This window comes from Prionailurus bengalensis, chromosome B4 (genome assembly GCF_016509475.1).
Source record: "Prionailurus bengalensis isolate Pbe53 chromosome B4, Fcat_Pben_1.1_paternal_pri, whole genome shotgun sequence".
Taxonomy (NCBI): domain Eukaryota; kingdom Metazoa; phylum Chordata; class Mammalia; order Carnivora; family Felidae; genus Prionailurus; species Prionailurus bengalensis.
Window position 1 is genome coordinate 43,398,672 of NC_057358.1, and position 27,822 is coordinate 43,426,493.

Genomic DNA, 27,822 nt, shown 5'->3' on the forward strand with positions numbered 1-27,822 from the left:
TCAATAAAGCCATCTGTCATGTTCACTGGACACATAAAACCTCTGATTCGTAAATACAAAACTCAGAAGATGTTAATCTTCATTAACAACACACATCAAGAATATTTTGGAAGAAAAGACAGAATCATGGGAGACAGAGAGAGGAAAAAGGATTGGTTAATGGGCTGTAAGTATAAACAGATCTGGGGATTAAAACCTGTATTTTACTGGGAAAGTGAAGGGTGTAGAAAGAGGCTGCTTCCTTTGATATTTTATTTCGTTTTCTTTTGGCTTTGGATTAGGAGATATTTCTGCCATCTTCGCATTGTTTCTTTTCACCAGCAAGGCCTGTTCTCTTCCTTTCTATTCTTTTTTTTTTTTTTTTAATTTTTTTTTTTTTCAACGTTTATTTATTTTTGGGACAGAGAGAGACAGAGCATGAACGGGGGAGGGGCAGAGAGAGAGGGAGACACAGAATCGGAAACAGGCTCCAGGCTCTGAGCCATCAGCCCAGAGCCCGAAGCGGGGCTCGAACTCCCGGACCGCGAGATCGTGACCTGGCTGAAGTCGGACGCTTAACGGACTGCGCCACCCAGGCGCCCCTCCTTTCTATTCTTTAAGATATAGCATCTCTAAAAATGTCTCCAGATTCCGTAATTAGAATTATTCTCTCCTTACATGGTAAACATTTTCCTTTCTTACAGTATGGTAGAATCTGGTGTTTCATCTGATTTTGTGCCCTGAAATATCCGATTCATGTAGGGGCTCCAGGGTGGTTCAGTCGGTTAAGTGGCTGACTCTTGATTTCAGCTCAGATCGTGATCTCATGGTCAAGAGATCGACCCCTGCATCGGGCTCCATGATGAGCGTGGAGCCTGCTTAAGATTCTCTCTCTCTCTCTCTCTCTCTCTCTTTCTCCCTCTGCCCCTCCCCTGCTTGTGTTCTCTCTCTCTCTCTCAAAATAAATAAGATAAATAAAATAAAATAAAATAAAATAAAATATCGGGCTGATCTTTAACAAACTGGTCAGTTCTGTCTATGCCACTTACCAGCTAAATGATCTCAGCAAGAAACATCTGAATCCTAGTTTCTCTATGTATCAAATGGAGATAAGGCCACATGATCCATCTCATTTTACATTTTTTCTTGGCAAATTAATATTGTTGGATGCTATACAAAATTGAAAGCAACTTGCTATTTACCTCCATACATTCCTTGCCTTTCCACTCCTGCAGATGGTTGGATCACTGAACACGACCGTGGTTTTCGGATTTTAGAGTTGGTGAACACCTTTAATCCCATACCCTGTGAAAATGGTGACTCAGTAGGTTTGTAAACTTGATTAGAATCCATGAAATATATTTTCCTTAGAAATTTCCCTAGGTAACCCCGATAGCCTTAATGTTAGATTAATTCCCTAGGGATACACAGACTCAATAAAAGAGTGGTGAAATTATAATGCTTTATGGCTTATCAAGATTTTATAATTTAGGGCCTTTTGCAAATTAAATATAACGAAAATATTTCAATGAAATGGCAGAGGTTGGATCTAGCCCTGTCTCTGACTTACCAACTGTTAGGCTAAACATTTTCTAAAACTATATATTTCTAAATTATATATATGTGTATATATGTATATTATATATTTATATTTATAAATAAATATATATAAATGTGTATGTAAATATATAAAAAACTATATATATAGTTATATAGTAAATACATATATAACTATATATAGTTTTATATATATTTACTATATAACTATATATTTACTATATAAATAGTAATTTATATTTATATATATATATTTATATATATTTATATATTTATATATTTATATATATAAATTTATATATTTATATATTTATATATATATTTATATATATATTTATATTTATAAATATATATTTACTATATATTTACTATATAACTATATATATATAGTTTTACTAACATAAAAATGTTCATAAGCTGGTACATTAACAGGTAATAAGGATTTTACCTTTAGGAAGTCATACATATCTTCTTCATCATAACTTGCTAGGGGAATGTAGATGGCTCCTTCAAGAATGATATAAGGATTGCTACAACTTGCATGTTCTTCTTCCTGCTGGTCCAGTATGTCAGGGAAACCAGTAAGATCCTTCATCGTTAGCAGATTATATACCTGGAACAGAGGGGAGATCAAAGACAGAGCTCTTACCTGTTTTTCTTTTGAAATAGCCATTGAACTGAGAGAAATGTGATAATAATCACCATCAGTCCTTTCTTGAGTACCTTCAAGTAGTCGGTACCTTAGAGAGAAGTTAAAATTTTTGTTTGTTTTTATCAGTGTTTTATTTTTGTAATTTATTTATTTTTGTGGTTCTATTGACATAAAACCTACCTGGGAAGATGTTTCCAAGGATTGTACAACTTAAATTACCAAGGATTACTGAAAAATTCATTCTAGTGTTTAGAGGTAAAACTAGACCAAATAAAGAAAGATCTAAACTGTCTCTGTGTTTGATGAATAGTTAATCACCTGACAAATTTAGGGGCACCTGAGTGGCTCAGTCAGTTAAGTGCCTGACTCTTGATTTCAGCTCAGATCATGGTCTCACGGTTCATGAGTTTGAACCCTGCGTGGGGCTCTGTGCTGACACCATGGAGCCTGCTTGGGATTCTCTCTCCCTCTCAAAAATAAATAAATGAACTGTAAAAAAAGAAAAGAAAAAAATACGCTAATTTAGGTAGGAATTATTGCAATCTGTTAAGCTTCTATTTCTATATGGCTTTGTTCTTGGCTAGAAAAACCACATAGGTACATAGGTGAATATCACTGATATTCAACAGAACAATGTCTACACAATTGCAAGCTCAGGCCACCTTTTTTTTTTTTCTTTTTTTGAAGAAGAATGACTTAAATGAAAGAACCAAGAATCCGTAGGGTGGAGCCAAGGGGCTTGGATATTTATTTCCTAGGCTGGAGTAAGAGTGAGTCCTAACCAAAGGGCTTTCAGCCTTTGGGTGGATCTCAGAACTGCCACGGACCAATACCTCCTATGTGCCTTTGTTTCCCCTTTTGAACAGGAGTATCAGTATGTCAGTTCCACCATTGTATGCTGAATGTGTGGAGGTAAACACCTTAAGTACGCGCTAGGTCAAGGTCTTCATAGCTAGAGGAATTGTACTTGAGGAACAACGCCCAAGGAACATCAACTGTACCTGGGCCTAATTTGGGAATGAAACTTCTAGGGTCATAGGAGGAAAGTGAGTGTATTTTACATGTGGGAAGGTAATAGGTCATTGGGAGTCAGAGGGCAAACTGTGAACACAGCCTCCAAAATTGCCCCCAGTAATCTCTACCTCCTGGTATTTGTGTTCTTGTGTAGTTCCTCCCGTAATGAATACGGCTGACATCTATAACTAATAACATTAAAAAAAAAATTTTTTTTTTGATGTTTATTTATTTTTGAAGGAGAGAGAGTGACAGAGCGTGAGCGGGGAGAGGCAGGGAGAGAGGGAGACACAGAATCCGAAGCAGGCTCCGGGCTCCGAGCTGTCAGCACAGAGCCTGACGCGGGGCTTGAACCCGTAAACCACGAGATCATGACCTGAGCCGAAGTCGGAGGCTTAAGCGACTGAGCCACCCAGGGGTCCTTATAACTAATAACATTTTGTGGAAGCGATAGTGTGTAAATGCCAAGGCCATGTTATAAAATATATTGCAGCCTTAGCTGCTCTCTGTTGGATCAGTTGCTTTAGAGGAAATCACCTGCCATGTGCTGAGGACACTCAGGTAACCCCAAGGACACTCAGTCAGTGTGGTTGAGGAACAACTGTATGAGCAACACATCTTGGAAGTAGACTTCCAACCTCAGCCAAGCCCTAGTAACATGTTTGTTGCCATGTTGACGAACAGGTGCCATCACAAGCCAGTCACTTAGCCCAGATAAGTCCCTTCTGGATTCCTAATCCACAGAAAGTGCGAATGACCATACAGGTTTATTGTTTAACGCCAACACGTTGGGGAAGCATTATTATGAAGCACTTGATAACTAACCACAAACACTCTCTAAACTTCTTTACCTATTTACTTTGTTCTTGAGTAGGAGAACCAAATGGTCGCATAAGTGAGCATGCTCCATCTGTTTTGGATAAACGAATATTTTCCAGGTTATTGTCCAAGCAAGTGACGTAAAGACAACTGTAAGAGCCCAAGTCTCCAATTATGTTCATACTCCTTTTTTTATCTCTATAATGTTGAAAGCTGTGTTATGCAATTGAATCAACTGTTAAATTTATAGAACTAAACAAAATAGGATAAACACAAAAATATTGAAAAGTAGACTAAACTTGTTCAATACAAGCTGAGCTGAAAAATAGCTCAGAATAGACTACACAAATACAGAGTGTAAAAAATAAAAAAAAAAAAAAGGCATTTCTCCAAAGAAGGCACCTAGAGAGAATAAGTCCCTTTTTTTTCAGGTTAACTTCATCATGCCATCTTCTAATTCAAATAGAAAACTGTAGTAAGGGGCACCTGGGTGGCTCAGTCGGTTAAGCGTCTGATTTCGGCCCAGGTCACGATCTCACGGTCCGTGAGTTCGAGCCCCGCGTCAGGCTCTGGGCTGATGGCTCAGAGCCTGGAGACTGCTTCTGATTCTGTGTCTCCCTCTCTCTCTACCCCTACCCCGTTCATGCTCTGTCTCTCTCTGTCTCAAAAATAAATAAACGTTAAAAAAAAAAAAAATTAAAAATAAATAAATAAATAAATAAATAATAAAAAGAAAATAAAAAAAAGAAAACTGTAGTAAGAGAAATCTGTCTTTTTCTATAATAATTATGATGCTATGAGGAGATATTTTGACCTGTTAATACAAGGCTAAGGTTGAAAAAATTTTTTATGATACCCTTTTTTCCGAAGAATGTTAATTTTGATGATTAGAAACAAGACAGTGATTCTTGATATAGTTATCCCACAGTTTTAAAATTTAATACCTACAAATGAATTTTGAGAAGTAGAAACTAGAACAAACACCAAAAGAAACTTCAATATTACTGGTTTATCCTCCAGTATTGCCTAATAATAATAAATCCCAGGTAGGCAAGTTAATGAATTAATCTATTTAAACATTCATGCATAAGGCAATTAAGGTTATAAAACTCACCGGTGATAACTTTTTGACAATGATCAAATTCCAGTAACATGTCATTTTTCGTGCATCATGCTGAGCATTTTCGAAAGATGAGTAATCTAGTGTTTTTATTTTTTTATTTTTTTAATGTTAATTTATTTTGAGAGAGAGAGACAGATTGCAAATAAGGGAAGGGCAGAGAGAGAGAGGGGGGACACAGAATCCGAAGCAGGCTCCAGGCTCTGAGCTGTGAGCACGGAGCCCCATGTGGGGCTTGAACTCAGGAACCATGAGATCATGACCTGAGCCAAAGTTGGATGCTCAACTGCCTAAGCCACCCAGGCGTCCCCAGTAATCTGGTTTTAAATAGGTTAGAAAATCGGTTTCTGAATTTCCCTCTACTTCTGATAGTTTTCAAAAACCGCATGTTTGAAAGTATTTTCACCTGATGCTAATTACTGACCATTTTTTCCCTTTTTATTTTTTGGAGCCACATGCAATTTCTTATTATCGTCCCTCTAAAACGACACCTCTGTAAGGGACAAAGACTGTGATTGTTTACTGCGATTTCCCCAGCTCCTAAAACAGACCTAGCACATAGTAGGCCTGCAAGCTGGTGATAATGATGACGACGACAATGATAGCAATCAAAACCAATGTGATACCCTCAATATCACCACTATTAATGAATACACTTCTAGGGGAAAAAAAAGAAGGAACTTAAAATTTTAGTTAGTCTGGGGCTCATCATTGCTGACAAAGCTGGAGTAGGTCACTTTTTTTCTGAATTGAAAATAACTTGCGAATCACTTATTACCATTTTCACAGATCAGAAGTACTCTAGAGAGATAAATAGATCTGCCGGGAGGTACATGGCTTAGGCTTGCAAATATCAATTTTGTCTAAAAAGCTTACTTACTGCATTGACCAAAAATGGTTTATTTATTTATTTTTATTTTTTTCATGTTTTTATTGATTTTTGAAAGAGAGAGAGACAGAGCACGAGCGGGGAGGGCCAGAGAGAGGGAGACACAGAATCTGAAGCCGGCTCCATCCAGGCTCTGAGCCGTCAGCACAGAGCCCGACGCAGGGCTCGAACCCGTAAACCTGACCTGAGCTGAAGTCGGACGCTTAAACGACTGAGCCACCCGGGCGCCCCATCATAGTTTACTCTTAAGAGGGGCTTCTCCCCCCCCCCCCCCCCAACCCTCCTGTGGTCCCTTACGCGGCCCTTCCTGACCCACGAGGCTGCCGGGAACTCACCGAGGCCGGGGACAGCTCAGCCTCGGGCCTCGCCAGCGGCACGCTTTGGTCCACGGCACGGAGGGCGCAGAGGGACTGAGGAGAAGCTGAGACTCGCAGGTGCACAGGTGAGGCCGGGAGACTCTGTGCTGGACGGAAGCTCAAGTCCACCTGTGAGAGCAGAGGGAAAAGTCAGTCAGCGCTTCCTCGACCTTTGGGACCCTGCCGTCACCCACATTTCCCGAGTCATCTTTCCATTAAAGTCAGGAACCTATTTTCCCAAGTTCCCTTTGCTGTTGAAAAGTTTCCTTCAATGGCTCAGTCTTTTCCTAAAGGGACAACTGGTAGCTCATAAGGGATACGTAGCTTGTTTGATATTTAGAGGCCCGTCTTTACCTCTGACCCATTATAAGGCGGTTCGAGGTATTTGTGTCTGTCCTTAAGGTCTTTGGAACTTTGGAATCTTAGCATGTTACGTACCTCATGCAATGGAATTAGTGGACAGGGCGCCACGGACACAAGGTTGGACTATGCTTTAGCTATGTGGTAGCAATTCGGTAGCAAATTTGGTAGCATTTTGGCGTAATTGACAAATTATTATTTGTCAATTACTAGGTGCCCGGAGGTTTCACTCTGCCGTTAACTGGCTGGGATCCTGTGTGCAACTAATTTCATTTTCTGGGCTCGGTTTTCTCTGAGCCAAACGGAGGATGCCTATAGTTCCATTTCTTGGTGTTGTCACTTCATGCCGAACACACTCACCTTGTTGGCTAGACAGTTTTCGATCCCAAAACTCTCGGAATCTCCAATAGCTTCTCCGTCCGGTAAAATAGTAAAGATGAACAATCGGACGATGGGAGCAACGTCCGACTCCACAGGGAAGGATAAGGAAAAGCTGCCTGTCCCTGGGACGTGGAGAGAATGAGACAAGACGGTCATGGGTCAGAGCACTAGTGTTAGATCTTACCCAGTTTAGACCTGTGCCTACTCCTTCAATGGCGTAGTCTCTTTAACGCCATTCTAATTATTTGGTGAAATTAACAGGCTATTTTTCCCCTTTGCCACGTCGACTGTGGAATAAGTGAAAGTCCCTTACACTCATGTCTGTGTCTGATTTTCCACTTAACTAGGGCTGGAAGCGACTTAAGTTAGGGTAGCTCTACGTTTTTCTACATATATATGTGTACGAAGAATATTTCATAAAGGCTGCTGGGCTCAATCAAAAATGATACAATAAGGGAGGTGCCAGGGTGGCTGTGTCGGTTAAGTGTCTGACTCTTGATTTCAGCTCAGGTCACGATCTCACAGTTGGCGAGATTGGGTCCCACGTCACCCTGTGCCGACAGCATGGAGATTGTTTGGGATTCTGTCTCCCTCTCTCTCTGCCCCTCCCCTGCTTGCACTCTCTCTTTCTCTCTCTCCCTAAATAAGTAAATAAACATTCAAAAAATTTTTAAAAACTTTACAATAAGAAATTTATTATATATGTTATATATGAGTATCTATATCATATATTTACATGATGAATGGAAACCATTCCTTTTAGAAACCATTTCAGGCCAGAGGTGATTCTCAGAATTATAATTTGTAAGATATAATCAGAGGGCTTACTTTTTTTCCAAATACATGTTTTCTTTATTGTGGTAAAAAACACACATAAAATTCACCATGTTAACCATTTTATTTTCTTAAAAAAATTTTTTTTAATGTTTATTTTTGAGAGAGAGAGACAGAGTGTGAGCGGGGGAGGGGCAGAGAGAGAGAGGGAGACACAGAATCCGAAGCAGGCTCCAGGCTCCGAGCTGTCAGCACAGAGCCCAACGCAGGGCTCGAACTCATGAACTGCGAGATCATGACCTGAGCAGAAGTCAGACGCTCAACAGACTGAGCCACCCAGGCTCCCCAACCATGTTAAACCATTTTAAAGTGTACAGTTCAGTCGTATTAAGGATATTCACTTTGTTGTGAAACAAATCTCCAGAACTTTCTCATGTTGGAAATCTGAAATGCAATGTCCATTTGACCACTCACTTCCCCCCTCCCTCAGTCCTTTGGAATGGCCGAGGCAGTGTCATGGCATTCGTATCATTGTCTCATTGGAGGGATCACGTTTTAACTTCGATCCCTAAAAAGGAAAGTTTTGCTGTGAAAAGAGGGTGATTTCAACCCTTGTAGTGCTGTGTCTGGAGTGAACCATGGCAGGTAAGAGTAGGTTGAAGTATCACAAAAACAGAAAAAGAAATTATGGCAGATTTTTTCCCCCCAGGGAATACTGGAAAGAAGGTAACCTTTAAGTAATGAATTTTGTGAAGGCTTGGTCGCTGAACATCTGAATTCTGCACTTAAAAGAGACTCAGACATTGTTCTGAAATTAGTAATTTGCACCTTGATATCAAAACTGCAGAGTAGTATAAGAAAAGAATGATATGAGTAAGTTAAATGTAAGCAATGAAAAAGGTTGCATATAGACAAACTCTGAACAAAGCTGGTTCCTTTATCTGCTAGAGTCAAGGATTTGCAGTGTCTTTATGAAGAACAAATTGATAATTCCAATTTTAGTATATGTGCTGCCGAAGCGAGCACGAGAACAAATCGATAATTAATAACAATGTGTGGTTAAAATAGTGCTATTATATGGGGCGCTTGGGTGGCGCAGTCGGTTAAGCGTCCGACTTCAGCCAGGTCACGATCTCGCGGTCCGTGAGTTCGAGCCCCCGCGTCGGGCTCTGGGCTGACGGCTCAGAGCCTGGAGCCTGTTTCCGATTCTGTGCCTCCCTCTCTCTCTGCCCCTCCCCCGTTCATGCTCTGTCTCTCTCTGTCCCAAAAATAAATAAACGTTGAAAAAAAAATTAAAAAAAAAAAATAAAAATAAATAAAATAGTGCTATTATAAATACTTGTGAATTCACTTGGTTATATAAAGAAATTCTTTTCAATTATTGGCGGAATTAATTTCATTACATTTTTGTGATACCTTCATGGAGTAAATAATTAATAAACTCTTCCTTATACTACTACGTAGAGAGTCTTCCTTTTCTGAATGATGCACGAATTAAAATGTCAAGAAAGGAAAAAATCAGATCAGCACATAACGTTTTCAGGCAGTCATCTATTTCTATAAACGGTTACACATTGCAGTCTTAGAACATAGAAAATAGAAAAGCAGGCAACAAGATGCATGGAAGGCAAATAATGCACACCGTGGGGTCCATTCTGTACATCAAAGTATCCCTATATAAATATTGGGATAAATGATATTCAAAGCTGGCAGACTCTTTAATGTTTAATTCAATTTTTAAAAAAATGTTTATTTATTTTGAGAGAAAGAGTGTGAGCAAAGGAGGGGCAGAGAGAGAGGGAGAGAGAGAGAACCCCAAGTAGCCTGTTAGCTCAGAACCCGATGGGGGGGGAGGGGCTTGATCTCACAAACCATGAGATCACTACCTGAGCTGAAGTCACGAGTCCCTCGTTTAACTGACTGAGCCACCCAGGGGCCCCCCAAATAATTTTTAATTAGTGAGAGTGCTAATTAGTAACTTCGTTTAAATTAAAATTTTTTTTAACGTTTACTTATTTTTGAGACAGAGGGAGACAGAGCATGAATGGGGGAGGGGCAGAGAGACAGGGAGACACAGAATGGGAAGCAGGCTCCAGGCTCTGAGCCATCAGCCCAGAGCCCGATGCGGGGCTCGAACTCACGGACCGAGAGATCGTGACCTGAGCTGAAGTCCGACGCTTAACCGACTGAGCCACCCAGGCGCCCCAGTAACTTCGTTTAAATTAAACCTTCTCCAATACTGTTTCAATATGGAAAAATAAAAATATAATTGATGTCTTATTTTTCCAGCCTGATAGGGGAGGAAACTATTAAGAAAATCATAATTTCAAGCATCGTTACGTTTAGCTCTGGGGTGCAGTGGAGTTTGGTGAAATATTTGCCTTAATTTTAGTTAATTACGAGCATGCTCATGGGCTCTTTTCTCGGTGATTTAAATCTTGACATGATTTAATTAGAGTGGAAAATAATCCTGGTTGCCTTTCCCACGACTTATTAATGAAGTGCACTCAGGTTCACGTGTGAGGTTCCCAAGTTCATGCTGGCGGCACTGTATGCATCCTCATTAAGTGCTGAAGGGAGCGAGCCTTCCCAGAGACAAGAGAGCCTAGCCCAGAGTTCTGGCACAGCAGGGGAAAAAAAAAAATCTATCACCATTTCCTCCTCATTCTCCATGATACCTAACTCTCTCCTCTGCAATACTAAGGTTAAAGATGGCCAATACACGTTTATTGTTAGGGTTAAAAAAAAGAAGGAAGCTTCGATTTTCTGAATTTTGGAATTGAAGGACACTTGGAATTGAATGACAGCTGGGAGAGACAGACTGGGAGAAAAAAAGTGTGACTCAAGCAGAATGCCTGACACATAGTAGGCAATCACATTTATCCGTTGACTGTGTTGAGTAAAAAAAATGCTAGGGTCATAAGGAGAATCTATATTTTCTTTGGTGTCCTTGTTACAAGGGATAATGAGAATAATTTCCCCATTTGTGAACTGTCACTGAAGTGTAAAGCTGGATGTGTTGGGAAGGAGATGGGGGGCGGGGAACGGATTTGAAGATACTCACTGTCTCCCGGCTCTATAGGCACAGCATGCGTTCCTGATCTGATGATGTTTCCCTTAGCCATGAACTGAAATGAAAAACCAATACGAAAACAACCTTTTGAGCCTAACACACTTCTCAACATCGTACTCCCCACAAGACCTGCTTTCTGTCCTTGAATCTCTGCCAGAGAGAATCAACGGCCTGAAAATCAAAGAATCAAGGGGAACATGGGTAAGAAAGCAAGATGGCGGTGCACAGGCAATTCTTACATTCCCGGCTTTTTAACCACTTTCGTCTACCGATGAACTCCAAATATATTTTGTAGCCTTATTCTTACCAGGTAATAGAAAATGAGCTCTTTTGGTTCCCCAAGGGCCTGCCCATTGAGTGTATAGTATGCCTTGATAATCTGAGTTTGGCCACAGGGCAGGGTACCGGCCACAGGCTCCAGGTGAACATAATTCCCGCTGAAGGAGAAAGCGTGCCTCGCAAGGTGCTGAGCACCCTGGTGTTCTTCTCTTAACCATACATAGTTAAAACAAAAGCTAGTTTGCTCGTGGAAGGCCTGATAAAACAGAAAAACAAAGAATATTGTTTCGATAGTCTTCACTTTAGCTTCCCACCAAAACGAACAGTTAAAATTTTGTGTCTTCCCTTCTAACATATACTGTGCATCATCCTCATCCCTGTTCACCACCGAATAAACAAACTATCAGCCTCTCAAATTGCAGAGATTAAAAGGAAATATCTAGAAATTAATCTCCTTTGCCCTGAATTTGCCAAATCGTCATTGATTTATCTTTTCTTCTGTAGCGCAAGGCCGGAGGAACAATGACGTCCCAGTGAGAATGGCAAGTAGTCTTAACAAGCATAAAAGGAAATCTTTAGATAAGAGAAGTGCCTTGTAAATTGGTTTCATTGAAATTATGTTGTATGTATTCATGTAATATTTTATAACTGTAAGGGCTTCAAAGTTGTTTGTAAATAATCCCAGCCAATTATCATCTATGCTTCTTATCATTACTATGACTTTGGATTTTTAAGCCCTTGTAGTTTTGGGACATTTACACCTTGAAAATGTTGTCTAGGAGATAATTCTATGTATTGCCCCCGCAGTGGTTGCTCCTTAGCTATTTTATGAGTACACATCCTTTCTTTTTCTGAATTTACTAGGTGTATTTTGTGGACCTTTGTATTTGCTATCATGATAAAGTTCCTATTTTTTTATGATTGCCCTGAAATATATCATACTAATAATTGTAACTATGATTGTAGAGTTTCAAATATAGGGACACTCTATTCATCCTTTCAATCCTAAGGAAGAGCAGGTATCTATCACATAGAAAACATTAAGCATCATTCCATATTTTAAATTGAATTAACATGTCAACATTGGGAAATGGAAATAATTTCAATGCTATTTATCTAACCTGGAATCAATAAATCATTATCTTTTTACCACTTCTTTGCTTGAGATTACAAGAGCAAAGTCTTTTGGGGCGCCTGGGTGGCGCAGTCGGTTAAGCGTCCGACTTCAGCCAGGTCACGATCTCGCGGTCCGTGAGTTCGAGCCCCGCGTCAGGCTCTGGGCTGATGGCTCGGAGCCTGGAACCTGTTTCCGATTCTGTGTCTCCTTCTCTCTCTGCCCCTCCCCCGTTCATGCTCTGTCTCTCTCTGTCCCAAAAATAAATAAACGTTGAAAAAAAAAAAACCAAAAAAACAAAAAAAAAAACCCAAGAGCAAAGTCTTTTTAGTTACAGAAATCTTTTGATCCTCATCATTAGGCAATATATACGAAGAATGTGTGGGGGTTCCAATCACTCTTAAAGTTATTTGAGTAGACATAGAGAAAAACAACAGAAAACAAATTACATGAATTACTCACCTATTGAGGAACTGATATTGTTCAGGACCAAATCCTATATGCATTTTTTTTTTTGCACGATACATAAAATTTTAAAGATAATGCGAATGAAATGATCAGACACTTCTATAGTATCTCTTCTAATGTCTTTGTTATTTTATTTTATTTTTTTAATTTTGTTTTTAATGTTTATTTATTTTTGAGACAGAGAGAGACAGAGCATGAACGGGGGAGGGGCAGAGAGAGAGGGAGACACAGAATCGGAACCAGGCTCCAGGCTCTGAGCCATCAGCCCAGAGCCCGACGCGGGGCTTGAACTCACGGACCACGAGATCGTGACCTGAGCTGAAGTCGGACGCTTAACCGACTGAGCCACCCAGGCGCCCCTGTCTTTGTTATTTTAAATGAAAATTTTAATTCCCAAGTTTATCCCTAAGTTGGACAGCTTCTCATTTCTATCTCTTAAATACAATGTATGCTTCCTCGTGTTTGAATAAATAATGGTCACCGAGGTGTCTCTTTGTCCTCTGTGTTTTTTTTTTTCTTTCATACTTACCACAACAGAAATTTTGTTGGCCAAGACGTTAGTGGTATTGATGGAAAACTGTACAAGACCCTGTTCATTGGTAGTTGCATTGTAAAGATAATTGGCTTCACTTGCAGAGATAAAGATAAGTTTATTGGGGATGGGTACACCTTTCCCATCCACCAGAAGCACCTAGAGAAGAAACGTACTTGATAAGTTATATAGATAATACTCAGAGAAGACAGAACTCATGGGAACAAATTCCTTTGCTGCCATAACTGAACGAAAAAAGCAAAAGCAAACCTCTAAAACAACCCTTCCATATTTACTACAAAATCAAATTTTTTTCCACTTGTATCCTCATTTCTCTCATCTTTTTACTCTGTTTTTGGATCCTCATGTCTTTTTCGTCTCTGCAGACAAACCCCATAAGCAGCCCCACAAAAAGTGTTTCTTTTTGAGAAGAATTATAAGTTATTTTAAATACATTGTTATAAAATGGGTGAATAATTATAAATAACTATAAAAAGGGTAAAATTATTACTTAAAATTAAAATGTATACCTTAGGCATGAGAATAATTTAATAATAATGGCCATGAAATATATGCTATTACAGGTCCTATGCCTAAAAATAAAGCCACTTATCCACTTGCTTCTAAATAGAACGACGGAGGGGCGCCTGGGTGGCGCAGTCGGTTAAGCGTCCGACTTCAGCCAGGTCACGATCTCGGGGTCTGTGAGTTCGAGCCCCGCGTCAGGCTCTGGGCTGATGGCTCAAAGCCTGGAGCCTGTTTCTGATTCTGTGTTTCCCTCTCTCTCTGCCCCTCCCCCGTTCATGCTCTGTCTCTCTCTGTCCCAAAAATAAATAAACGTTGAAAAAAAAATTAAAAAAAAAATAAATAGAACAACGGATTTAAAGGAGGATACTCGCAGCCATAATTGAGAATGATTTGTGAGAAATTCTCTTAAAATTCTGAAGCTGGCTGGATAATGGCAGAAATATATTTATTGTAAGACGGTTGGTAGAGAAGGTTTGACATAATCACTACTTCATATCACATTAAGAATCTTCATTAGCTACATGTTCTAAAAAGAAATAGTACCTCTGATTCCCAAAATACTGTCGTATGTGTTTGTACATTTTATTGGTGATATTTACAAAGGAAGGTCCTTTTTCTTGGTTTCATGTTTTGGGTCTAATTGATATCGCTAACTAGATGTAGGCTACATCATCATGCCCTGATGGTAGGTACAACTAGATACTTCATTATTTGTGAATTGCAATATACTCTACCTGTCCAAAGAAGGGGATTCCTCGTCTAAAGTGTGAATCCACTTTCACGAACCTGAGTTTGGTTACAGTATTGGTGATTTCACTGGTCCCGTTTCCAGTAAGTACTATGTCTAAAAATATGTAGAGAAGAGTAAGTACTCTTGGAAGTTACTTTAGTCCTAAAATTCATGTCCTTCCACCTTCTTTATGGCCGTTGTTTTGTTATGGAAAACAAACCAATGCTTATGGTTTCACTCCCCACATTAATTTGGAGTTCACACCTGTTCCCTCTTCTCTGATCTTGGCTTCCACTTTAAGTTTCATTTCAAAACCCATATTTTTAATCTGGAGTACATTTGTGTTTACTTGTTGGGTGATGCAGCCATTGCTGTCGAGCTGAGAGAGGAAAAAAAAAAATTGATCAGTCCCATACTGATTAAGACCATACTGACGAAGACTAAATTTATCATTTTCTTTCTGATGCCGAGACAATTTCTTTGGGTTAAACATGTTAGTTGGCCTTTAATATTCACATCTGCTCTCTAAGGGTTAGTCATCAAAATGAGAATTTTATTGACTAAGAATAGAAAGTCTTTCTTTTTTTGGTGGGGAATATATTGGGATAAGCTTGCTCCGATGTCTTCTTTCTAGTTAGTAAAACAGGGTGGCTGTTGTCAACAATGATAGTCCCTAGCGAGAACGTTGTAGACTAACCTGTTGACTGAATTTCTCACAGAACTCGTTCTTTTGACAATTAGAATGATGAAGTAATTTTCTGCACAGGCTCACAGTTGCAAGTCCTGGGACAGGTTTCCCATAGGTGTATCTGTCATGTAAGAAATAAATCAGGAACTGAGGAAGGGTATCTACCTTTTCCACTGCATCAACCCACCACAGATCAAACACATACTCTTGGCAGTTCCTTGTATTTCTTCATCATTTTGGGCTCATATCAAGTTGAAATAAGTCTGGAAAGTATCTTTATCAAGAGGTGCTACTTAGTAAGGCATTTGAAACTGTGCTGCAATGTATAATCAAGTTTCCTTCGGGATTTAAAAAATTTCTTCCTTTGGGGCACCTGGGTGGCTCAGTTGATTAACTGTTCAATTCTTGACATCAGCTCAGGTCGTGATCTCCCAGTTGTGAGACTGAGCCTTGTGCCGGGCTGTGTGCTAAGCCTAGAGCCTGCTTGGGATTCTTTCTCTCCCTCTCTCTTTGTCCCTCCCCTTGCACACTCTCTCAAAATAAATAAACATTTAGAAAAATTTCTTCCTTGTAGCCTACTTTTTTATCGTTCTTTTTATTCTGTCATTATAAAATCAAAACTTGTTGTTTATACCAAGTGAGAAACTTAGATAATAAATAGAATCAAAATAAATAAATAATAGAAATAATAAAGCTAACACCGTAATGTGCTTTCATACACACACACACACAGAAAGAGAGAGAGAGAGAGAGAAAGAGAGGAAAGAAAGCTCTGATAAAGCCAAACAACCATGGGGCATATAAAACAAAATTGTGTGTGTGTGTGTGTGTGTGTGTGTGTGTGTGTGTGTATGCACTCTATTTCTCTATTAGTTTTTTTTTTTTCCTCTCTCGATAAAAATGGAATACTTAATAATCAGTTTGCTTTGGGCATTAGTTTTATATGTAAATACTTCCAATATCACTTCAAATAAAATCAGAGCAACTTATTCTGAAACCCCTTTCTAAGACACAGATATCAGCACTAGGATGCCATTAAGTTAGGAAGATCCTTGAGGCAAAGGTCCAGATGCCTTGATGCTTCCGGTATATAATATTTAGATGGGCATATTTTTGCACCTGCATGCTCCCTCTGCTACTGATGATTTATAGGAAATGAGTTTTAATTCTCAAGGTTGAAATGAACTGTAAGAGCTAGTTGTAAATGCAAAAGGTTAAAGAAGAAGGGAACCCTTACAAGACAGAAAAAAATTTTCAAAAATAGCATTAGTAAGTCCTTCGCTATCAATAATTACTTTAAACGTACACAGATCAAATTACCCAATAAAAAAAATAGAGGGGATGAATGGATAAAAATACAAGATCCAACTATATGCTGTATACAAGAGACTCACTTTAGACTGAAGGACACGTATAGGCTGAAAGTGAAGGGATAGAAAAAGATATTCCATAAAGATGGTAACCAAAAAAGATCAGGGGTGGTTATACTAACATCACAGAAAATAAACTTTAAGTCAAGAAATGTCACAAGAAACAAAGAAGAAGTTGTATAATGATACAAGGCTCAATTCACCAGGAAGATATAGCAATTATAAAAATATATGCATCCAGCACCAAAACATCTAACTATAAGAAGCAGACACTGACAGAACAGAAAAGAGAAACAGACAATGATACAACAATAGTAGAAGACTTCAATACCCCACTGTCAATAATAGATAGAATATCCAGACGGAAAATCAAGAAGAAACAGTGAAACTGAACAATCTTAGACTACATGGACTTAAGAAACATATTTAGAATATTATACCCCAGTGTTGGCAAGGATGTGGAGAAAAAAGAATCCTTGTGTACTATTGGTGGGAATGTAAATTGGTATAGCTACCGTGAAAAACTATGGAAGATTTTCAAAAAATTACCATATGACCCAATAATTCCACTACTGGATATTTAACACCATTGCCCCAAACTTCTGGGATGCAGCAAAGGTGGTCATAAGAGGAAATTATATAGCAATGCAGGCCTTCCTAAGGAAGGAAGAAAGATCTCAGATACACAACCTAACCTTACACCTCAAAGAGCCGGAAAAAGAACAACAAATAAAACCCCAAGGCAGCAGAAGACAGGAAATAATAAAGATTAGAGCAGAAATCAATGATATCGAAGCCAAAAAAGCGGTAGAACAGATCAATGAAAGCAGGAGCTGGTTCTTTGAAAGAATTAACAAAATTGATAAACCACTAGCCAGTGTGATCAAAAAGAAAAAGGAAAGGACCCAAATAAATAAAATTAAAAAATAAATAAAAACTGGGGGTGCCTGGGTGGCTCAGTCAGTTAAGCGTCTGACTTCAGCTCAGGTCATGATCTCGCGGTTTGTGAGTTTGAGCCCCACGTCGGGCTCTGTGCTGACAGCTCGGAGCTTGGAGCCTGCTTCGGATTCTGTGTCTCGCTCTCTCTCTGCCCCTCCCCTGCTCACGCTCTGTCTCTCTCTGTCTCAAAAATAAATAAAACATTAAAAAAAATTAAAAAAAACTGGAACAGGAATAAATAGAAAATTTTAACGGACCTATAACCAGTAAAGAAATCAAATTGGTAATCAAAAATCTCCCAAAAAACAAGAGTCCAGGGCTGGATGGCTTTACAGGGGAATTCTACCAAACATTTAGAGAAAAGTTAGCTCCTATTCTCTCTCTTTTTTTTTGAATATGAAATTTATTGTCAAATTGGTTTCCATACAACACCCAGTGCTCATCACAACAGGTGCCCTCCTCAATGCCCATCACCTACCCTCCTCTCCCTCCAACCCCCCATCAACCCTCAGATTGTTCTCAGTTTTTAAGAGTCTCTTAGCACCTATTCTCTTGAAGCTGTTCCAAAAAATAGAAATAGAAGGAAAACTTCCAAACTCTTTCTATGAAGCCAGCATTACCTTGACTCCAAAACCAGACAAAGACCCTACTAAAAAGGAGAACTATAGACAATTTCCCTGATGAACATGGATGCAAAAATCCTCAACAAGATAGTAGCCAACTGAATCCAACAGTACATTAAAAAAACTATTCACCATAACCAAGTGGGATTTACACCCGGGATGCAGGGCTGGTTCCATATCCTCAAAACAATCAATGTGGTACATCATATCAATAAAAGAAAGGACAAGAACCACATGATCCTCTCAGTAGATGCAGAGAAAGCATTTGACAAAATACAGCATCTTTTCTTGATAAAAACCCTGAAGAAAATAGGGATAGAAGGATCATACCTCGAGATCATAAAGGCCATGTACGAAAGACCCACCACTAATATCATCCTCAATGGGGAAAAACTGAGAGTTTTCCCCCTAAGGTCAGGAACACGACAGGGATGTCCACTCTCACCACTGTTACTCGAGATAGTATTGGAATTCTTATCCTCAGCAATTAGAAAACACAAAGGAATAAAGGCATACAAATCAGCCAAGAGGAGGTCAAACTTCCAGTCTTCACAGACGACATGATACTCTATATGGAAAACCCAAACGATTCCACCAAAAAACTGCTAGAACTGATCCATGAATTCAGAAAAGTTGCAGGATATAAAATCAATGCACAGAAATCGGTTGCATTTCTATACACCAGTAATGAAGCAACAGAAAGAGAAATCGAGGAGTAGATTCCATTTATAATTGCACCAAAAACCATAAAGTACCTAGGAATAAACATAACCAAAGAGGTGAAAAATCTATACAATTAAAACTATAGAAAGCTTATGAAAGAAATTGGAGAACACACACACACACACACACACACACACACAAAAGGAAGAATATTCCACGCTCCTGGATTGGAAGAACAAACATTGTTAAAATGTTGATACTACCCAAAGCCATCCACATATTCAATGCAATCCCTATCAAAATAACACCAGCATTCTTCACAGAGTTAGAAAAAATAATCCTTAAATTCGTATGGAACCAGAAAAGGCCCCAAATAGCCAAAACAATCTTGAAAAAGAAAACTGAAGCTGGAAGCATCACACTCCCAGACTTCAAGACATATTACAAAGCTGTAATCATCAAGACAGTATGGTACAAACGTTCGGATCAATGGAACAGAATAGAGAACCCAGAAATGGATCCACAAACGTATGGCCAACTAATCTTTGACAAAGCCAGAAAGAATATCCAATGGAATAAAGACAGTCTCTTCAGCAAGTGGTGCTGGGAAAACTGGACAGCGACATGCAGAAGAATGAACTTGGACCACTTTCTTACACCATACACAAAAAGAAACTCAAAATGGGTGAAAGACCTAAATGTAAGACAGGAAGCCATCAAAATCCTTGAGGAGAAAGCAGGCAAAAGCCTCTTTGATCTTGGCCGCAGTAACTTCTTACTCAACACGTGTCTGGAGGCAAGGGAAACAAAAGCAAAAACGAACTATTGGGACTTCATCAAAATAAAAAAGCATCTGCACAGAGAAGAAAACAATCAGCAAAACTAAAGGGCAACCGACAGAATGGGAGAAGATATTTGCAAATGACATATCAGATATAGGGTTAATATAAAATCTATAAAGAATTTATCAAGCTCAACACCCAAAAAACAAATAATCCAGTGAAGAAATGGGCAAAAGACATGAATAGACACTTCTCCAAAGAAGACTTCCAAATGGTGAACAGACACATGAAAAAATGCTCATCACTCATCATCAGGGAAATACAAATTAAAACCACAATGATTTACCACCTCACACCTGTCAGAATGGCTAACATTAACAATTCAGGCAACAACAATGTTGGTGAGGATGTGGAGAAAGAGGATCTCTTTTGCACTGCTGGTGGGAATGCAAGCTGGTGCAGCCATTCTGGAAAACAGTATGGAGTTTCCTCAAAAAGTTAAAAATAGAACTATTCTACGACCCAGCAATTGCACTACTAGGTATTTATCCAAGGGATACAGGTGTGCTGTTTTGAAAGGGCACATGCACCCCAATGTTTATAGCAGCTCTATCAACAATGGCCAAAGTCTGGAAAGAGCCCAAATGTCCAATGACGGATGAATGGATAAAGATGTGGTATATATATATATATATATACACACAATGGAGTATTACTTGTCAATCAAAATGAATGAAAATCTTGCCATTTGCAACTGCGTGGAGGGAACTGGAGGGTATTATGCTAAGTGAAATCAGTCACTCAGAGAAAGACAAAAATCATATGACTTCACTCATATGAGGACTTTAAGAGACAAACAGATTAACATAAGGGAAAGGAAACAAAAATAATATAAAAACAGGAGGGGGGGACAAAACATAAGAGACTCTTAAATATAGAGAACAAAAAGGGGTTGTGGGAGGAGGGATGTTCTAAATGGGTAAGGGGCATTAAGGAATCTACTCCTGAAATCATTGTTGCACTATATGCTAACTAACTTGGATGTAAATTAAATAATAAATGAATTAAAAGAAAAGAAAAGAAATACTCCGAGGATCTTCTTAAAATTGGTCAGAGGAGAAATTAAAATTAATCAATTCAATGTCTCATTAGGACATTGAGACAAATCCAGCAAAAGGGACATTTCAGGCAAATCCAGCAAAACGGACATTTACAGGCCAACTGGCCACTCTCTCTACAATAAGTTAACATCCTGGAGAGAAAAGGAGGTTCCAGACTTTTAAAACTTTAAGATATTTATAGATTCCCATGGCTTGCTAAAAAATATTAGGGAAGAAAACTGGAAGGGGGAGGAAAGAACAAATGGGACAAATTAAGCAAAAGTTCATTATTGTGTAATGGTCCATGGGTAATCATGATGGGTGCATGATTTTCATTTTACTATTCTGTTAACTTTTGCATTCAAAAAAATTTCCATTGTGGAGAGCTGGAAAAAAGGGGTACGTATGAGTCATAGTAATCAAGAGTAATGAGTAAATCAGTTTTAGAAAGATTGAGGGAACTTGAGTATAAAATAAGAATTAGTATTAGAAAATTACTTTTGATTTTGTTAAGTATGATAATGACGTCATGACTACGTAGGAAAATGTCAGTAATTTTAATTTTTTATTTTTATTATTTAAAAAAATTTTTTTAATGTTTATTTATTTTTGAGAGAGAGAGAGAGACACACACAGAGCGCAAGTGGGAAGGGGCATAGAGAGAGGGAGACACAGACTCCAAAGCAGACTCCAGGCTCTGAGCTGCCAGCACAGAGCCCGACGTGGGGCTCAAACCCACAAACCGTGAAATCATGACCTGAGCTGAAGTCAGACGCTCAACCAACTGAGCCACTCAGGCGTCCCAGAAAATGTCAATAATTTTTAAAGGTACATAGTGCTGCATCAAGGGGACAATGTAATGATCTTTGTAATTTATCCTGAAATGTTAAAGCAAAAAAAAAAATGATGTAGCAAATATAGAAAGGTGTTAGTTGTTAAATCATAATTATGGGTGTCCTCTATTCCTCTACATATTTGAAAATTTTAATAATAAGCAGCTGAAATAAGTCATTGAAATGTTTTTTTAATTCAGTTAAAAATTAATTTGTACTTAGGTACCTAGCTAAATAATGACTCAAATGGAGGCAAAATCTGAAATTTCAGGCAAAAGAAATTTAACTCACATCCCACATACTGTTATGTTCACTTTTTCATCCAGGATACTGATTATCTTTGGCACCTGAACTTTGACCTCAAACTTGGGAAGCACTGTTGGTAGAGATAATGGAAATAGGGAGGTTGGTAAATATTTAATGGAAATACAAATATTTTCATGTCTATAATTTTCCCCAAAATAATATCCTGAAGGCCTAGATGCATTTTTCTTTTTTTCAATATATGAAGTTTATTGTCAAATTGGTTTCCATACAACACCCAGTGCTCATCCCAAAAGGTGCCCTCCTCAATACCCATCACCCACCCTCCCCTCCCTCCCACCCCCCATCAACCCTCAGTTTGTTCTCAGTCTCTTATAGATGCATTTTTCAATGTGCCAACTTTAAGATAATAAGGTTTAACAACTCATGCAAAATTTAACTGACTTCGTGGTGACAGCAGATCTAAATGACACTAAACAAATGATGATGGTTCCACTGAAATAAGAATTTTGATACTTGGCAAAGTGCAACTTGCTACTGGAAATCAGACTCTCATGAATTTCTGGTGCACAGAATTACGATGACTTTACAAACAGCTAAAGCTGATTCTAATCCAAGTTCAACATACCTACGCAGAATTCAAAAAATCTAAATGAATGCTTGGTAAGAAACAAAATGTTATGTCCTTTTCATCGTTCATAATCCATACCAAATTCCTCTACAGTGAAGGAGTGCTCTATCCTTTTGCCTGATTCTTTTTGTACCACCACCTTGTAAGAGCCCTGAATGGGCTCGGACGAGAGGGGAAAGGCCAGCTGTTGGAGGCCACTCTCCAACTTGACACCTTGCCATTGTCCAACACGGTTTCCTTTTGGGTCCTAGACAGAAACAGGGAGCATGGAGAATAATCATGTAGCTATGATAGCCCTTGAACAAAAGACTTTGGGGTTGGTAACTGGCATTGCCTTCAGAAGAGATAAACACAGAAGAAAGATAAAACAGGGTAAACCTGACATCTGGGAGCAGGGGATTTTAGATCTGACAGTTGGTTTTTTTAATAGTAATTCATCTGTCAGGAGTATCAGAACTTCCATTCTTAAATGCACTGGTTTCTTTATACAAGACTCTGATGCTTACCTCAAGGTATACCAGTGGAATCTATATAAAAAAAGGAAAGAAGAGATGTGATTAGAATTTCACCGAAGACTATGATTTCAGACTTGTGATCAAATAGGGAAATGGGAAAATGGATTCTGTAGTAAGTTATAACAAAATTTAACCTGAAACATTAAAGAGCTAGAACTGTTCAGGGAAACTAGTAAATAGTTCTGAGCGAAAAGCATAAATAACGTATTTCCACAACAATCATTGTGTTGCCATTTCCCGGAAAAATATTTTTGGTGAATAAGTTTTATTAATATTTATTAATTTACTCATATTTTTAATCAGTAATACTAGGTACTTATGACCTGTAAGTAAAGAATATGACTATACTGCTTACTTATATAAATTATATATTAATAGCGTGATATGTCATTATGACTTAGACCAAATAAGGATTTTGGTTAACAGTTAACTAAGAACATTTTTTCCTATTTTAAAAACTTGCATTTTTACAGCAGCTTTGTTTCTTTCCTTGTTGAAAGCTAGTTGGAGCAAGGATCACCCAATTAACAAAAATGAAATCTTTACATGTGATATATATTGTATATTATATTATGTGTTAATATCTATGACAAATACATGTGTATATAGTATATACACGTACTTGTTACCATATTACAATCTTGTCTATTATGTATATATTCAGAAACAGTGAAACTCTGTGCTTTTAGTAATCATAAACTCCTTGAGAGTATGGATATGGATAACATCTCACTTTTTTACTCATCATTGTGTTTAATGTATTATGGTCACAGCAATAAATGTAGCTGACTATTGTTGAGCTCATTAATTACTGTTATAAGAGAGACAGCTTCCTCCATTGTTTACTCCTCAGTAATGCCTTCCATAAGACTCTAGATTTGTAGGGAGTTAGGATCCCAGTTTCCAAAAGGAATGTGTTTCATCTTCTTGCTTTTCCTGGACCTTCCGGCCCCTGCTTGGGTGAGTACTCCCATCCCCTCCCCCCATCCCCACCACCAACCCAAACCGTAACTACTGAGATCCTTACCAGTTCATTTAAGGGGTGAAAGTTTTCATACACAGAGACAATACGGAATTTTACTAAAAAAGAAATACTCTGATAAGACTCAGACATGATATGATAAGGCAGGTCATGTGAGTGATAGGGCAGGAGGCTAAGAGATGGGGATAATTAATGGCGCCTGGCTGGAAAACCAGCTTTGGGGTGGCCTCTCCTTCTCAGTAGTGCCCCAGTAGTAGAATTTCCCTACGTACCTGTCTGTCCTGGTTTATAGATGGGCTTGTCTGTCTGGACAAAGACCAGACTTTGAGCATTCTTTACCAGCACTGTGTTCCTCTTCCTGAAGTCTTGTGTTGGTCCCTTTATCTGGACACTGAGAAATGCCATCTCTGACAAGGATGAGCTCCTTGGGAGCTGAACAACAAAAAATACCACCGAGGAGTTGCACAGTCTTCTTTCTCTGAATCCTTCATCCATGACTATTTTCTACCTCTCTCTCAGCTTCACCAAGGGCTAGGTAAGTATGAATATTTTGCCAGACATGAATGAAGATAATAACATAAGATATAGGGGAGATATGTCAGTGAGAACAGCCGTCAGTGGAACCCAAATATCCAGAGAGCTAACCTGGAACTCTAGTTATTAAATCACACTCCTTTTAACAGAGTAAAATCTATGCGGAAAGAATGGAAAGAAGCATCTTTATAAAAATATGGGAGAATATGGGAGCTGAGTATCCCAAGCACAAAGAGGGCGACCTCGAAGAGGTACTGGATGTTTGCTTTGAGTTTCTGGTACTATTAATACATTCAGAGGACAAAGACACCTAACATTTCGCCATAGGAGAAAAATTCTGCTACAAAATTCTGCTGTCCTACCATGAAATTTTTGTATAATCTCTTTCCAGGTATTGCTTGCTCTAACCTTAAAGAGATGGTTACATATCAAAATTAGAAACCCTCTTTGACTAAGCCAGGGCGCATGGGTGGTTCAGGCATCCGACTCGTGATTTCGGCTCATGTCACGATCCCAAGGTTCATGAGATCGAGCCCTGTGTCGGGCTCTGCGCTGACAGCATGAAGCCTGCTTGGGATTGGGGTTCTCTCTCTCTCTCTCTCTCTCTCTCTCTCTCTCTCTCAAAATAAATAAACAACCTTTATTTAAAAAAGAAAAGAAAAGAAAATCTCTTTGACTAAGTCATGCTTTCTATGGCCAATAGAATTCTTTTTAATTTAAATTGAACTTTCGCATGCAGAAAAATATTTCTCTCCTCTGTGGTTGGAAATTCCATGCTTTGTTTCTTTTTTTTTTTAATTTTTTTTTAACATTTATTTATTTTTGAGACAGAGAGAGACAGAGCATGAACGGGGGAGGGTCAGAGAGAGAGGGAGACACAGAATCCGAAACAGGCTCCAGGCTCTGAGCGGTCAGCACAGAGCCCGACGCGGGGCTCGAACCCACAGACCGCGAGGTCACGACCTGAGCCGAAGTCGGCCGCTTAACCGACCGAGCCACCCAGGCGCCCCCATGCTTTGTTTCTTAGTAGCTAAAAACTCACTCTCTTTCGTACGTTATGAAGTCCCCACCAACATTTAAAAAAAATATTGTATTTTTTTTAAAGGCTCCACATCCAAACGTGGGCTCAAACTCGTGACCCCAAGATGAAGAGTCACATGGTCTACCAACTGAGCCAGCGAGGTGCCCCAGCTCACTAACATTCTTAAAGTTGTTCTTTGCAGATTCAACACCAGCTCCCGTCACCATGATTCGATATAACGTATCAAACAAGGACAGGCAAATAGTACTCACAGTGAAGGAGACGCAGTGGAATAAATCCTTCTCCACCACCAGGTCAGTGAAGAGGCTCTGGTTTCCCCTGAGGGACTCCAAGGAAGCACTTACAGTCACTGTCTCGTTCAGGTAGCTCAGGAGGACGCAACCCTTCTCAGGAGTCTCGGTGTGGAGCAGGGAGGGGACCAGCACCATATACTGCCTGGGGAGAGAAGGCTGAGTCAGAGACAGAAATGGAGAATAACAAGCATTTTCAACCATAAACGTGTTTTCCGTAACCATATGTATTTCTTGCTACGATTGATCCCATACCAACTGTCAATGAACAAAGAACAGGATGATGGAAGGTTCATCGCTGCCGGGCACACTAATTCTATTTTTCACTCCTGAGTAGTCCCTCACCCGCACAGCCTATACCAGAAGTTGGCCTCAAGGATGTTATAGTTTTACATGCACTCTTTGTATTAAAGGGCATTAATATCTGAGTTCCTGAATATATACCCATAAAAGTACATATATATAACAAATTGCTGATGATTATTCACTTTATAAAAAGATTTACATTAAATTCTGTCTCTATAAACATCCCTTGTGCATGAACACCATGATTGAATACATTCATCTGGAAAACCTCAGTGAAATTGTTTTCTTTGTAACAGCAGTACTGAAGACATAATGTATTTGCTGTTTCTCTAAGGTTCTTCAGACATACCTTAGCCAAAATCAATGGTATTTTTTTCAACAAGTTTTAATTTTTGTTATTAATTTGCATGCACACACACGCACTCACAAGGACACATTGCACTTGATTAACATTCTCCTTCATCCTCACCCTCTTGAGGTAATCAATATTAATATATTGATATTAATACTTCTACGTTCATAAATATATCCTCGTGGTCAAACCTCTATGGGTCAATAAATTATCTTATTAAAAAACCAAGTTCATCCAAAACGTATTACTTTAGTCTTTTTTATTCTAATTATTGAATGTATTTAATCATTCAGAGGTATGGGCAACCTTTTGTGTGAGTTTACTTTCTTTTTTTTTTAGGGGGAGACAGTGCACATGCGATTGGGGGAGAGGACAGAGGGCCAGAGAGAGAATCGCAAGCAGAGCCCAAGCTCAGGGTGGAGCCTGACTCAGGGTTCGATCCCATTACGCTGGGATCGTGACCAGAGCCGAAATCGAAATATGGATGCTCAAACGACTGAGTCACCTACGTGCCCCTTAAAGGTTGTGTTTTTAGGTAATCTCTACACCCAATACGGGGCTTGAATTTACAACCCCGTGGTCAAGAATCACCTTCTCCATTGACTGAGCCAGCCTGGCACCCTTGTGAGTTTACACTCTTGACTTTACTGACACGTTTCCTTTATCTATCATATTCTTACACACCCCCCTCCCCCTCCGGATAGTTCCAGTCACAATTCTAGCCATTTTTCAGGAACCCTCCCAAGTGACACGTTTGACCAAAAAACCGTTCATGAAACATTCGACGCCATATAATCTCCCCATAGCCTGAACCCCTATGGGCTGAAATGTGTTTCCTAAGTGCCTGGTACCTGCAAGGAATTGTGTTAAGCAGTCTCTGTGTTAATCCTCCTAACAATCCTGTGTGGTACATGCATCATTTTTTGTATGTTCGTGATAAACGTGAGACCCTCGCCAATTCCCAAATTTGAATACGCAACAGTAAGATACTGCCTGCTCTGCCTACTCACTAAACCAATAAATCATACACAAAATGTGACTTTGCAAAACTTTAGTGATTCAATAGCTGCAGATTTAAGTCCTTAATTTATTGGCGTTAATTTACAATTAAGAAAAAAAAAACCAGGGCTATTTTTCCTTATATTGTTTTACTACCCTTTCCCTTCTGCCTCCGACATGGACTCTTACGCTTAAGAAACAGCAGGCAATTTGACACACGAAACACTATTTTATTACTTTTCAGAATTAATAGGTATGAGACTCACAGAAGAGAATAACAGAGA

General features: G+C 39.0%; 1 protein-coding gene across 1 annotated transcript in view; it reads right to left on the reverse strand.

Moving 5' to 3' along the window:
- The window catches only part of LOC122473860 (PZP alpha-2-macroglobulin like), a 48,622-nt gene that overhangs the window by 17,399 nt on the left and 3,401 nt on the right, over positions 1–27,822 (reverse strand). The window contains exons 2-17 of the mRNA XM_043564672.1: positions 25,843–26,026; positions 24,288–24,447; positions 24,061–24,113; positions 23,025–23,045; positions 22,597–22,765; positions 21,915–21,999; positions 15,323–15,434; positions 14,890–15,004; positions 14,630–14,739; positions 13,365–13,526; positions 11,282–11,509; positions 10,966–11,029; positions 7,107–7,249; positions 6,366–6,515; positions 1,985–2,149; positions 1,182–1,284 (exon numbers count right to left, since the gene is read on the reverse strand). Of these exons, the coding sequence (XP_043420607.1) occupies positions 1,182–1,284; positions 1,985–2,149; positions 6,366–6,515; positions 7,107–7,249; positions 10,966–11,029; positions 11,282–11,509; positions 13,365–13,526; positions 14,630–14,739; positions 14,890–15,004; positions 15,323–15,434; positions 21,915–21,999; positions 22,597–22,765; positions 23,025–23,045; positions 24,061–24,113; positions 24,288–24,447; positions 25,843–26,026 (2,024 nt within the window). The remainder of the gene's footprint in view (positions 1–1,181; positions 1,285–1,984; positions 2,150–6,365; positions 6,516–7,106; positions 7,250–10,965; positions 11,030–11,281; positions 11,510–13,364; positions 13,527–14,629; positions 14,740–14,889; positions 15,005–15,322; positions 15,435–21,914; positions 22,000–22,596; positions 22,766–23,024; positions 23,046–24,060; positions 24,114–24,287; positions 24,448–25,842; positions 26,027–27,822) is intronic.